The sequence below is a fragment of the Carcharodon carcharias genome, chromosome 1 (assembly GCF_017639515.1).
Source record: "Carcharodon carcharias isolate sCarCar2 chromosome 1, sCarCar2.pri, whole genome shotgun sequence".
Taxonomy (NCBI): domain Eukaryota; kingdom Metazoa; phylum Chordata; class Chondrichthyes; order Lamniformes; family Lamnidae; genus Carcharodon; species Carcharodon carcharias.
This window is the reverse complement of record NC_054467.1, coordinates 95,454,623-95,469,146: the sequence shown is the minus strand read 5'-3', so window position 1 is coordinate 95,469,146 and position 14,524 is coordinate 95,454,623. Positions and strand designations below refer to the sequence as shown.

The 14,524-nt window shown below is 45.5% G+C and overlaps 1 protein-coding gene across 5 annotated transcripts in view; it reads left to right on the top strand.

Moving 5' to 3' along the window:
- LOC121284139 (TNFAIP3-interacting protein 3-like) overlaps positions 1 to 14,524 on the top strand; it is a 36,951-nt gene that overhangs the window by 20,031 nt on the left and 2,396 nt on the right. For all 5 annotated transcript variants that reach the window (XM_041199346.1, XM_041199319.1, XM_041199357.1 and 2 more), the window contains 2 exons: positions 6,017 to 6,154; positions 10,788 to 10,952. In XM_041199346.1, the coding sequence (XP_041055280.1) occupies positions 6,017 to 6,154; positions 10,788 to 10,952 (303 nt within the window). The remainder of the gene's footprint in view (positions 1 to 6,016; positions 6,155 to 10,787; positions 10,953 to 14,524) is intronic.

Sequence of the window (14,524 nt, the reverse complement as noted above, 5' to 3'; positions counted from 1 at the left end):
CCCAACCCAACCGAGTGTAAACTGACACGCGGTGGCATCAGGCGAGCATCCTGACATCATCGCACACTCGTACGATATTTCAGCAGGCGCACGTCAAAGTCGGCAGCCCACCCGCCGACAATTAAAAGGCCTGTCAAAGCCATTAAATGAGCAATTGACGTGAATTTTTCTCTGCTCATCCAACCTTACGGTTGGCAGGCAGGTGAAAAGGCCAAGCGGCCTTTGCACGTTTTTTAGGAAACCTGATCCGTGGGCAGGATGAGGTTTCCTGAAGCAAATAAAAATAAATTAAAAATTTTAAAACTTAATTAATAACGTGACAGAGTCACATGAGGGGACGTTTCATTACATTTTTGTTCTCTTTATTGTTTTTTATAACACTTCCTCTCCCTGAGTCAGCACCGTGCTAAATGAGATAGATTTTAAACAGATCTATCAACACAAAACTGGCATCCATGAAGCACTTTGGACCATCAGCAGCAGCAGAATTGTACTCAACCACAATCTGTAACCTCCTAGCGCAGCATGTTCCCCACTCTACCTTTACCACCAAGTCAAGAAATCAACCCTGGTCCAATGAAGAGTGCAGGAGGGCATGCCAGGAGCAGCATCAGGCATAACTAAAAATGAGGTGTCAACCTGGTGAAGCTACAACACAGGTCTACTTGCATGCTAAACAGCAAAGCAGCATGCAATAGACAGAGCCAAGCGATCCCACAACTACTGGATGAGATAATAAGCTCTGCAGTTGTGCCATATCCAGCCGTGAATGGTGGTGGACAATTAAACAACTCACTGGAGGAGGAGGCTCCACAAATATCCCCATTCTCAATGATGGAGGAGCCCAGCACAGCAGTGCAAAAGATAAGGCTGAAGCATTCTGAACAATCTTCAGCCAGAAGTGCCAAGTGGATGATCCAAATCTGCCTCCTCTGGAGGTCCCCAGTGTCACAGATGCCAGACTTCAGTCAATTTGATTCACCCCACGAGATAAAGAAACAGCTGAAAATACTGGATACTGCAAAGGCTATGGCCTAACAACAATCCAGCAATAGTACTGAAGACTTGTGCTCCAGAACTAACCGTGCCCACAATGTTCAGGACCATTTACAAGTTCTCAGGTACTGAAGCAGTCCATGTCCATATGCAGAAGACCTGGACAACATTCAGATCTGGGCTGATAAGTGGCAAGTGCCAGGCAATGACAATCTCCAACAAGACAGAATCCAGCCATCTCCCCTTGACATTCAGTGGCATTACCATTGCTGAATCCCTCAGTATCAACATCCTGAGGGTTACCATTGATGAGAAATTGAACTGAGGTCCCAAAGCCTGTCCACCATCTACAAGGCACAAGTCAGGAGTGTGATGGAATACTCTCCACTTGCCTGGATGAGGGCGGCTCCAACAACACTCGAAGCTCAACATCATCCAGGACAAAGCAGGCTGCTTGATTGGTACCCTATCCAACACCTTCAATATTCACTTCCCACACCACTGACGCACATGTGTGTCATCTACAAGATGCATTGCTGCAGCTCAGCAAGGATCCTTCAACAGCACCTTCCAAACCCATGACCTCTATCACCTCAAAGGACAAGGGCAGCAGACACATGGGAACACCACCACCTGGAAGTTTCTCTCCAAGCCACTGACCATCCTGACTTGGAAATATATCGCCTTTCCTTCACTGTTGCTGGGTCTAATTCCTGGAACTCCCTCCCTACCAGCACCAAAGGTGTACCTACACCACATGGACTGCAGCGGTGTAAGGAGGCAGTTCACCACCACCTTCTTGAGGACATTTTGGGATGGGCAATAAATGCTGGCTTGGCAGCAAAATCCACATCCCGTGAAAGAATATGTTTAAAAAAAAAAAGCTTGATCAACAGGCCTGTTGGGTGGGGATTGCTCCTGAAGAGGCCACAGCTCAGGAGCAGGTAGGCTTTTGCTGCTGGTGCAAAGATTGTGAATATTGGGGGTGGAATAAAGAGCAGCTTGTAGTGTTGTAATAAAAGCCTAAGAAATAGGAGCAAGAGTAGATCGTATGGCCTGTTGAGCCTCCTCAGGCATTCTTTGTGATCACAGCTGATCTTCTGCCTCAACTCCATTTTCCCACCTGCTCCCCATATCCCTTTACTCCGTTAAAAACAAGATATTGCAGATGCTGGAAATATGAAACAAAAACAGAAAATGCTGGAAAAACTCAGCAGGTCTGTGGAGAGAAAGACAGAGTTAACATTTCGAGTCCGTATGACCCTTCATCAGAGCGGTGAAGCGCTGTTAGACTTGATGAGTTTTTATAGCATTTTCTGTTTTTGCCCCTTTACTCAATGTTGTGGTTGGGGGTGATTGTGGGGGATACAGTTGGTGATATTGTCAGTGGGTCCAATTGTGGAGGGCAGTATCCAATTGGGGACGAAGGGATGGAATGAGCAGGTTGGGATGGAGCGAGCGGGTTAACTTGGGCGAGCTGGGCACAATAACTCTTGTTCCTCCAAGCCCACAAGCAGTGCTGAAAAAGCACTATCTTCCACTCAGCGGCCTCACCTCCCTTTAGCAGCAAACTGGGATTAATCGTGGAGGAGACATAAAATCTGAGGCACGTGGCCTCATTAAAATATTTACTGAACAACTTCCTGCGGGAATGGTTTGGTAGCCTGCCCCCTTCTTTCCCCATTTTCCCCAGCCCATGCCACCCCATCCCACCCCATACCGGCCATTCCCCTATACCCACCATCCCAATTCCATTACAACTGGAGTTGGGTTTGGACTTGGCCCTGTGATTTTAATTTTTACATCCCCACCCAACCTACACCCACCTGTTTCTGAGAGTTAAAATTTCCCTCTTCAACACCACTGACCTAGGTGCAACATAAACGAGCCATCACTTTTGGCCAACAGGCTGTGCTGAGTGAAGCATTTACAGCTGAGGCTCTGCCCAATAGGCCCTGAAAATGACTCTGGGATCCTTGCTACCTAATAGCACCCTGATTTAATGTATTCATGAGGTTACCACTTTAGTCAGATTAACCATCTGTTAAACCAGCCATCCGATGGTAGAATGTAACCGGTAAGGTACTTTTTTAAACTTAAGCCAATCTTGATTTTAAACTCCTCAGTTTTCTTCCCATCAATTGTCTTTTTTTGGGGAGCAAACTTTTCTGGGACTGAATCATACAGAGCAGTAAACTTTGCTCCACTTTTGATCTCTAGTCTGTGCTGAATTAATTTAAGATTCAGGAGCAAATTATGCATGTTACATTAGGGCCAACAGCCTTAAAATTAATGAGGTAAAATCATTGTGCATTCCAACTCCTAATCACCATTAAAGTGGGTCCTGTGTTGAGTGAGTGAGGGCTGTGTAAATACCTGGGCAGCGATGACGTCATTCCGTGGTTGGATCACTTGTTGACTCTCTGACTAGGCTTATAACTAACAATTAGTTTCTTAGGTGAGGTTTGGGAGGGGTTACAGATATCTGTGGAGCTGTCTACCAGCATGAGCTTTTAAGAAACAGGAAGAAAATTTGAAGGAAGCTATTTCTCAATCTGGCTACACTTTTCTCGTATAAAATATTCCTGTATATCTATGGTAATCTTAACACATCTCAGGGTTCTACAGATAGTAATAAAGATTACTGTAGCATTAACCTCTGTAAGAGGTCAAGAATTCACTTGTGACCTTTACCAGCTTTCAAAGCAAGTAAAATAACTAGAGTGATTCAACAAGAACAGAGCTCCTGATGCAACTGTAGTCAGCGGTGGCTGCATGTCCTCCCACCACTGCTGCCCACTAGGAGGGATTTGCAGGCGGCAAGGGAACATAATTTGTAATCAGAAAGCCATTTTAAATAAGTGAGCACTAGACCATGTGGCAGCTATCTTCATTCAAATCTCAGGCTGCTCCCTTGCACTTCTCATTCTTCATTTGCACTTGTCATAAATTATTCTACCAAGGCACTGACGAACCAGTGTTTACATCAGTGAGGTGTGAGGCAGATTGGAATTTAAAACAATGACTTTAATTTTTCAACAAATTAACCCATGTCTTCTAGATTTTCAAACACATTTTCCATAAATGCAAACATTCAAAGGTGATTGTATAGTGCTAAAATCTTTTTGAATTTGTATAGCACAGAGCAAACTTGCTTCAACTTTTTAATTTATTTGGGTACCTGTGGACTGGCTGGAGATAGAAACTAGGAACTGTTGAGCCTCGTGGTTATTGAGATTTAATTCCCATATCAGGCGTTGCTATTACTGAAACTGAGGGGATAGATTTTGACTTTGTGTAAAACAGGTGGTGGAGAATTGGCAGCCTTCTTTAAATCTCTCCTGATTTTTTTATTTCCACTGACTTCATGGCAGATATCTAAAACAGGCTACCAACTCACTATCACTTGTTTCACCCTATAGTAGAGTGTTGTAATCTACCCCAGAGACAGCACCAAAGTATGTCTGGTTGTTGTTCACCCCTCCCTCATTGTTACTACAATGTCCCTTTTTGAACTGCCCAGGGCGAGCACACTTCTGGAGACAGTACAGATACAATCCGCACCACTTATAGCGGCCGTGTTAGTGTTAACCCGATTTGCCTGTTATAAGCAGTAGACCGTAGAAGTATGAAGTCCATTGGGGAGGCAGAGAGGCTACACACCAAAGGGGGAGGGGAAATGTGAGAAACCTGACAGACTCCCCAGGTGCTAAACTGGCATATTCTGATCTTGGAAGAGAAGTGATACCAAGAGAAGGGCAGCAAAGAGATGGACATCAGGCAAATCAGAAATGTTGTGTCAGGAGGGGTGTCAATGCCCCTTCCTCAAAAGTGATTAAGGAGAAAACTATATCCTTTGTTTTTGGATTAGCACATAAAGTCCCTTTTAAGGACTGCTGGCTAGGCTGTTTTGTTTCTGATCTTGACTGCCTGTTGAAGGCCCCGGTCAAAATAACAGCAAGCCCGGCAACAGCAGGAACAAGGCAGCAAGTCTGCACTCTGATTCTGAGAATGCTTTAAAACCCCATTCCTACCAGAAACAGGAATGAAAATCCAAGACCGTGCATTCTCGTATCTCTCACTGTTTACTATGCAAATTCCCTTGCTTAATTTGTTTTCTCATTTTCTTTTTTATTCCTAGAAAATATGAAGGGAAGGATAGTCATTTTCATTTTTATCAGGAAGTGCAAGTAGGACAGAAGGATCATGGAATCATCTAGCACAACAGAAGGTCATTTGGCCTCACATGACTGTGCTGGTTTGAAAAAGCTGCCCAATTTAGTCCCACACCTAGGGCAGAATCGTTCACTTGCGGGCGTGAAAAAAAGACGTTTTACCCGCTGGCCACAATGCGGGTTTATCGTCCCCTTCCCACCTCAAATTATGTAGTCATGGGGAACATGCCAGATCGCTGACGGACAGCCTCAGAATGGCTCACCATGCTGGTACATTGCCACTTCCTTCCGCCAGGTGCTATATTTAAGTGGCAGCCACTTGCACAATTCCCAATGCTTGCCACCCAGGGCTGCTCCAGTGAAGAGCCAAATGCCAAGAGTGTAGCCCCCAGATTCAGTGACGGTCTCCCTGGGATGCCTTCTGGACGCTGTGGAGGCCCACCGCAATGTCCTCTACACTGGCTTTGGCCACAGGAAGTCCCATCAGTCTCCCCACTGGAGGCGGTGGCAGACGTGGTCAATGCCAATGCTGCACACAACAGGCTGGCCATCCAGTGCAGAAAGAGGATGAATGATCTCATCTGTGCTGCCAGGGTAAGCCAACCATCTCATCATTCTCAACTCACTTACTAACAAGCCCATCACACATTCACTGGCATCTCACTCACTGCCAGCTCAAGGGGCATCACTACTCACTCTCTCACACACACCCTCACACCTCCATCTGCCCTGGAGACTGCCTCCTCATCCCGTCCTTGCCTGCACCCAGCACACATGCACGCTGGCATCCTTCTCATTTGGCCTGGCATGTGCCTTGCTCTCACTCTCTCCATCTCTTTATACAGGACAAAAGCATGCACAATCACCAGGAGAGGTCCAAGACCAGGGGTGGAATGCCGGACATCAAGTTCCTCATTCCGTTAGAGAGTCACGCGTTGAAGCTGACCGGAGGGGATGTGGCCCGTTCGTATGGCAGCAGTGAGGTCAGTGGTGAACACCCACCTACAGATCCTGCATCACATGATCTCTCTCTCAAAGCCACTCTTGAGTCCACTGTCCTGCATTCAAAGCATCCGCCAAGCACTAATAGTCTCCACTTTCTGTCCTAGGCGCATCTGACACGTCACCTTCAGGCAAACTTGTCACCTGTCTTGCACTGCTGCGCAGGCTGAACTCCATCGTTGATGCCATAGTTGGCCTCCAACAGTGTAAGCGCGAGGATGGTGCAGGACAGCTCGATCACACTGCAGCTTCCCCTTATCCTCAAAGAGTCAGTCGGGGCCATCAGGCACCTATAGGGAGGAGGACCAGCAGCTCGACACTCCGGGGCCATCCATCCAGGTGACTCTGGGAATGTCCAGCTGATCCAAACCCCCTCTTCCTGTCAGCCCCAGAGCTCCAGCTCAACAGGCCAAGGAGGGTGCAGCTGGCCACCAAAAGTGGGCCGGGGCCCTCTAGGCCTTGAGCCCCCGGAGGATGCCCGCCAAGGTAATCACAGACAGGGCGTAGCAATCAGCAGGCTGCCTCTACCACTGCTGTGGATGTCGAGGGAGCAACAAGACATAGCAGCAGTGTTAGGAAGGTTAAGAAGATGCAGTTGCACAGCCTGGGCACAGGTGTTAATCAATAAATTCCCAACAATGTCTCCCTGCCTATGGCTCATTGTTACGATGAGCTGTATTCATGTCACTCAGATGTGAAACTTTGGTTCCAGCACAAAATAAAGGCAGGTGTCTCAATCCAGGGCCTCTTCCCTGTGAATTGTGTAACTTTCAGACCAAAGTGATGGTCCAGCTTTACACTCACTGGACACATCAGTGATGCCTGTACCTCGATGGTGCTTGTCATTGCTGCCAGAATGTAGTGGGCAGGCATCACAGATTTCCGTCATTCTCTCTGTGTTCTCAGCACCTTTTGAGGTGGGGCTGGCCCTTCACCCCTTCAGCTATTATGAACGGTGATGCTATGCTCCTGAAGGGTTTAGGTGCTGAAGGCTGACAAAGGATCAGATGCATTTAAAGTTTCATGGCTGTGTCTCCAAGACATGACCCTGATCACAGAGCGCAAGCGAGCTACCCTCATCCAGGCAGGATTCAAACATTCCCAGAGGCTATGTGAAGATCTATGGAGTGTCCTCTCTGCATGTTGTCATCATCCTCCTGAAATCTAGTTACTATTAGGGCCTGCACTGGGCCTGAGCACTGAGAGTATGTGCGCTGCCATCAGTCACACAGGAGTCAAACGTTCACAGGTGCAATGTGAGGCTATCAGGACCGTCATCATCATCCTCCATGAATCTTGCAGCTATGAGGGCCTCCCAAGTGCGCCTGCCTCGTCTGGCCAGTGCGATTGTCTCATCACTGGCATCTTCACCTTCATCATCCCCTTGGACGTCCTCTTCATCAGAGGACACGTGCAGTTCTCCCCCCCCCACCCCCAGCTGTGTCCTCCCTGTGTTGCAGCACCAGGTTGTGTAGCGCACAGCAAGCGACAGTGATGCGCCACACCCTCTTCTGTCTGTGTTGCAGTGCTCCACCAGACCTGTCGAAGCCCTGGAATCTCATTTTCAAATTGTCATTCGTTTGCTGCAGCTTCAGCCACTGGACTGCATGCTGTGCTCTCAGCTCAGGCGCAGGTATTTTCCTAACCCACACTGCAAGGCTGCACTGTTAGCTTGAACCATGAGGGATATTGGTCCAAAGCTTAACGAAGAAATTGCAAGGTGCTGTGAGCGTCTTCACCAGTGACTGCTCCATGGCCACCTTCCACGAGGGGATTCTACAACTTGTCCAGTCGGCCAATTGTTCTGCTGCCTCCTGAATTGCACATTAATTAACAGTCTGTACCCAAGGGATGAAATGTTCTGGTGGAACTTTCATATTTTTACGTTGCTTGAGTGAGCAGAAAAGCTTCAGAGGCCCGACTCCAAGCATGTCAATGAATTTGCAGCTGAACGGTCTCAGCTACAAAAGAATGCTCTCTATTGACAAGCTTTTCCAAGTGTGTGGCTGCTTCCCTCACCCGCCATCTTCTCCGACATGTGCTTGTGTACATCCTTCAGCCTGTGTTGCCTTGACCACCCATATCCCCATTCTCGCCCATACCATCCCCATTCGCCTTTGCCCTGGCATCACACTGAAAGTTAGATGGGAAAGACTTACCTGTGCCCCCCTCCGAATGCACACCACCACTTCCTTGATGTTCTACCGGTGATGTTCAAGAGCGCTGCACCAGATTGTGTGCGCTCACCTCCAAGTTCCCCTCCAAGTTCAGCTCGTCAGGAGCACGCCTTTTAAAGGCAGTTGTGAAGCACACTGTTCTGAATCACGCCGACGTGGGCGGTAAATTTAACAAGGTGGGATGATTCCAGCAAGCAGGCCTTATAAGGGGGTGCTAAAGTATTGAAATTAGGTTCCCGATGTGCGACAGTGGGAAATGCGGGCGATAACAACCTGGATTCACGACGGCATGAAACCCGTTTTTGGCCTTCTCGCCACATTGTCTGCTCACACCCACCATAACGCCCGACACCAATGGGACCTGACAGTTTTGCATCTTGGCTTTTTCACCATAATCTTGCAAATTTTATAGGAATGCATTGTATATAAGGCCCAGAAGCAGACCAACCAGTTCATACCAGTGTTTATGCTCCACTGAAGCCTACTCTCATCTTTTCTCATCTAAATCTATCATCATAAGCATCTATTCCTTTGTCCCTCATGTGCTTGTCTAGCTTTCCCGTAAATGCATCTGTACCATTCGCTTCAACCTCCCCCATGGTAGTGACTCCCACATTCTTAACACTGGGTGAAAAAAACATTTCTTTTGAATTCTATATTGGATTTCTTATATTGATGTCCTCTAGTTATGCTCTTCCTCCACAAGACAAAACATTGGGCAGAATTTTACCTTTCAAACTGGGGACCCAAGTTCAGGCGCGAATCCAGATCTGAAATGCACTCAGCAAGATGAGAGAACTTCCACCTCAATTTCACTAAATAAGTTGCTGCCAGGTTTGCCATCCTGGGCAGGATGGTCGCCCGCCCGCCCCTAGAGTTGCCGGCCCAGTCAGAGGACTGGCAGCTCAGTAGCTCCACCAGGAGCAGTGGCCACTGCTGAGGTGTGCAGGGGCCTGGAGCCTACCTTTTAAAAAGGTATTGATGGAAGGGAAACACTCTGAGCTAATCACTGGGGCCATGGGGACTGCCTTCCCAGCCTGCGGCCCACTCTCATCTTAAAAAAAAAAATTCCCTGTGAGTTGCTGCTGGGGGTTGCAGTCAGCTGGCAGCTTCCCCACCCAGCGGATGGGGGTCAATCTACTGTTCGTAAAATGCCAACTACCTGCTGAAATTGCCCTTAATAGGACTTTTGAATGTTTAGATTTGTTTCCTGCCTCCTAGTGGCGGGAAGCCTGTCCACTGTTTTTCCTCCTTAAGGTAAAATTCCCTGACAGTGGGACCTGGTCAAGTGGCTGATCTGATCTGGCTGCCCCACACCTCCACCACCCACCAACAACCACCCACCCCCCCCCCCCCCCCCCCCCCCACACACACACACACACACACACACACACACACACACACACACACACACACACACACACACACACACACACCCACCCACCCACCCACCAGCATAATTCAGTCTGGTAATACTTACCCAATTCTCCATTCTTTCAAAACCTTTCACAATTTTAAAGACTTATAATAGGTCACCCCTCGCCCCTCAGCCTTCTTTCCTTGAGTCCTCATGAATTACTTGTCCAATTGCCTTTTGAATGTTTTATTGAGTCTTTTTCCATCACTCTTTCCGACGGTGTGTTCCAGATCTTAACAAACCCCCTTGTGAAGAAATTTCTCCTCATTTTTCCCTCATTTTTTTGCCAATTATTTCAAATGTCTACTTATTGACCTACTTGCCAGAGGCAATGGTTTTTCCTTCCTTCGTCTATCAAAACTCCTCAAAACTTTGAAAATCTCTGTTATATCCATCCTTAAACTCAAAGGAGAACAATTCCAGCTTTTCCAATCTCTCCACATATCTAAACTCCCTCCTGGTATCATCCTAGTAAACCTCCTTGGTGCCCTTTTCAGGGTGTTGGTATTTTTAGTGCTGCCTAGAATTGTATACAATGCTCCATCTGAGGCCTAACCACTGATCTGTAAAGATTTAGTGTGACCTCCTTGGCTTTTGTATTCAATGCATCTATTTACAAAAACAAGTATCCCATATACTTTCTTAACAATCATATTAACTTGCTGTGCCACCATCAAGGAATTGTGAATGTTATTTTTGAATCTTTGAATTAAAGCAGTGCAGAGACAATTGAGGGATTGGATTGCCCATGAGGGATGCAAATGGAACCTCAGTATGAACTTTAATTAACTTTGGAGAGACCAGTTCAATGACTTTACTGACTGTAAAATATGCCAATGGCCCAGCCTCTGTGCATTGAGAGGAGCTATGACACTATTAGAAGAGAAAAAGGTTTGTGCTGTTTGTGTTTCTAATAATAGCAAAATGTAGGCACGGCTCAAGTCAATGGCATAAAATTTGTCTTAACCCACTGAGACAGCTCCAAAGTAAATCATATGACTTTTTGTACCTATCTTTCAGGCAACAGGCTTTTCACAGTCACCTACAACCCCTTACCCGCCTCTTGCATATGCGCCCTGTGCACCATACGTTAATTATGGACATCCTTACGGAATCCCCATCCAATATCCGGGCCCTGCATTGCTGACACCACAGACAGAAAATAGAGGTTATCAGCACCCCATGGTGAGTAATAGTTTGGTTTGTGCCATACAAATCCTAAAAAATATACAATTATAAACTGTAACTTGTATCTCATCCCTAAAGGGAAGGTAAGGGGTAAGGGAAGCACAGCACTTTTTGCTTAATGTACTCCACTCATGTCTATGTATATACAGTCCTTTATGAATTTAAAAGAAAAGCTCAAAGTTCCCATTTCAGTGGGGATCCTCCATACCAGTTCGCTTTCCTCCATGCAGTCCTGGTAACATCACTGAAGGGAGAATCTGCTTGTGCCTGTGACTGACCTCATCCAATTTTAATGGCGAACCAGCCTGGGAGCTGATACAGAGCAACCCAACATTGGGAAAATACATTGTCTACATAAAACCAAATGACTATAGTATGCAAAGGCGAGTACTTTGAACAACAAGTCTTCTCTCTCCCTTTGCTCTCTCACAAACTGTGTTTTCCAAGGTATAACTGATAATATATAATTACAGTAGCTAAAAATGATGTGACTGGATTTTATTTATTTTCTCTCATGAAAGAACAAGGTTTTCTGTTAATTCCAGAAGAGTCAATTTTTATCTCATTCATTGTAAAATTGAATTTACAATCAGCCAGGGTGGCATTTACCCCAGATAGGAATAACTTGCATATATATATAGCATGTTAAAGAGAGAGTGATGACCAAGTGAACTGTTTTTGTGATGTTGGCTGAGGGATAAGTGCTATACAGAATACCAAGCAAATACCCCTGCTCTTCTTTGAACAACGTCACAGGTCATGTTACTCCCTGAGAGGGCAGAGAGGACCTCAGTTTAACATCTCATCCAAAGGACACCAAATCCAACAATATAGTACTCCCTCGTTGAAGTAACAGCATAAATTGTAAGCTCAAGCCCTAGCGTGAGGCCCTGAACCCTCAACCTTCTGACTCGGAGACAAGAGTGCCACCACCAAACCAAGTCTGACATCTGCACATTTGTGTGGGTCTGCACCATTTGCCCTATTTTCAGATTTAATTCAACAGCCAAGTCATAGCTACGTTGTCCAGGAACACCTGAACTATAAGCAATTTACCAATGATGGTCTCATACTGCATATTTGGAAAGCCCTTTTAAAGAACAAACGCAGGCATGATGGACTAAATAGTTTCCTTCTGTGCTGTACTATTCTAGAATTCTGTATCTGTTTGATGATCCTTTGTTTCGATATTAATATGAATTTACCTACAGTTTAACTTTCTTCGTGACCATATTAAGCTGATTTGATGCTGTTGGCTGAGGGGTTAATGCTGGCCAGAATAAATGCTGTTGAAAGATGAGCAGGGGATTTTCCTGAGAGTAAGGAACACAACATTCACCCTGTGAGCAGCCTTAAACAAGGCACAGTGGGGTAAAACTTTGTCTTGGGAGATAATGTAAAACAGGCTGTAGTGAATCAGCAGCTCATCTTACACTCTGTTCAGGTGGGTTGCAACAGGCTGCCTCTTTACTGTCGGCCATTTTGGATAACAAGCTCCAGACAGACTTCTACCCTGCTGCACCTGGTCGTCATGGTCTGAGTAACCATTAAGTTATAAAGAACCAAAGTTCAAACAGAGACCAGTCCATGAAGCAGCTACCATGGTTGAGACATGGTAGCCCAGAAATCCTATTTATAGTCATTGGGTGTAATCTATTCTGATTAGGTATCCCTTGAAGTCAGTTTTGCATCGCTGATGTGGATTAGCAGAAGTTAACATGAATACCGGAAGTTGCCTCTACCGCACTGCAGAAAACACATGGAATATTATATCATGGAATGATAATACCAATAAATTCAAAAACAGAGTTGTGAGCAGAAAAACTGGTCTTACATGGGATCATATAAAATAGACATCACAGAAACAGGCCATTCTGCTCAACCAGCCCATGTTGGTATTTGTGCTTTACTTGAGCCTCCTTCCATCTTTTCTCATCTAAATCTGCTCCCTTCTCCCTCAAATGCTTGTCTAGCTTTTTGTTTAAATGCATCTATACTATTTGCTTCAACGAGTCCCTTTGGGAGCAAGTTCCACATTCTCGCCACTCTTTGGGTAAAGTGGTATCTTCTGAAATCCCTATGGGGTTTCTTGGTGACAATATTTTACTGATAGTTGCCAGTTATGCTCTCCCCGCAAAAGGAAACGTTCTTTTTGTACCCACTCTTTCATAACCTTTCATAATTTTAAAGACCCCCATTAGGTCATCCCTCAACCTTCCTTTATCAAGAGAAAAGAGACCCAGCCTGTCAACCCTTTCCTGATGTACATACTCGGAAATTTCTTGTATCATCCTTCTAAATATTCCCTGCACCCTGTCCAGTGTCTCTATATCCTTTTCAAGACATGGTGAACAGAGCGGCACACTGCAGTCTATGTGGTCTAATCAAGGTTTGATAGAGGTCCAGCATAACTTCACTACTTTTCAATTCTATCCCTCTAGACATAAACCCTAGTACTTAGTTTGCTTCTTTATAGCCTTGCTAACCTATGGTACAATATTTAGCGCTGGGTGTATTTGTACTTTGAGATCCCTTTGTTCCTCTACCCCATCTAGATTGCACCTTCCATGTAATAAGGCCTTCCTATTCCTCCTACCAAGATATACTACCTCATATTTATCTGTCTTGTATTTCGTTTGGTAAATTTGCAGAATGAGCAAATAATTGGCAATGTCCTCCTGTAATTTGTCACAGTCCTCCTCAGTATTGATATCTTCACCAACCCAACCCCCCCTCCCCCCATTCAATTTGGTGTCATCTTGTTACAAGTATGAGGTTTATAAGATTGTTATGTTTTGGCGCTATGTCTTTTAGAGTAAAATAAAGGGAGTCATGTGACCCGAAGTCTGCCTAACAACAAGCTTGGGTGATGTGGCTGTTAAAGATTAAAGGGATACCCAGGTTGTTTTGCTGAGAAGAAGTGTAAAGTATTCATGCTTAGAGACGATGGCAGCAGCATCTGTGTTTACAGTGGTTAGAATGCTAGTCTCCAAACTCTCAATAGTGTTGAGTTATAAACACTCATGCTTTTGGAAGTACATTCACTTCCAAAATAAAAGAGAGTTGGGCTGTCAAGGATAGCTAATCAGCATTTTGACCTGGAAAGAAGGCCCATGTGATTCACATTGCCATGGAGATGGGCTTTGAGAGAGGAAAGGGCTTTACGATATCCCTGAAACGCAAGACATAGTCAGTCTGTTAGAATCTGGGAGAGAGGGAGCAACTGAAGACCAAAAGTCTCTATGGTTATCCATGCAGGAATGTGGGTGGGAGCTCACACTTGGATTGAAAGAACCAAATTTGTGAGGATTTGAAATGAGACTGGAAGATTCACCTAGCTTGCACTACAGGGAGAATCCTAAGGGAAAGCTTGCACCATGACAGGCAGTACTGGGGTTAAATGTTACCAAGCTAGGAAAGGAAAGAAACAAGTAAACTCTGAGGAGCTAAGAATCATTTTGGACCGGGTCCACAAAAATTGAATGACTACTTAAAGGACAGTGTAAATTATACCTGTGAAGTGGGTTTGTTTGGTTGTGTTAAAAATAAAAGGGGAAAGTTCTGTTTTG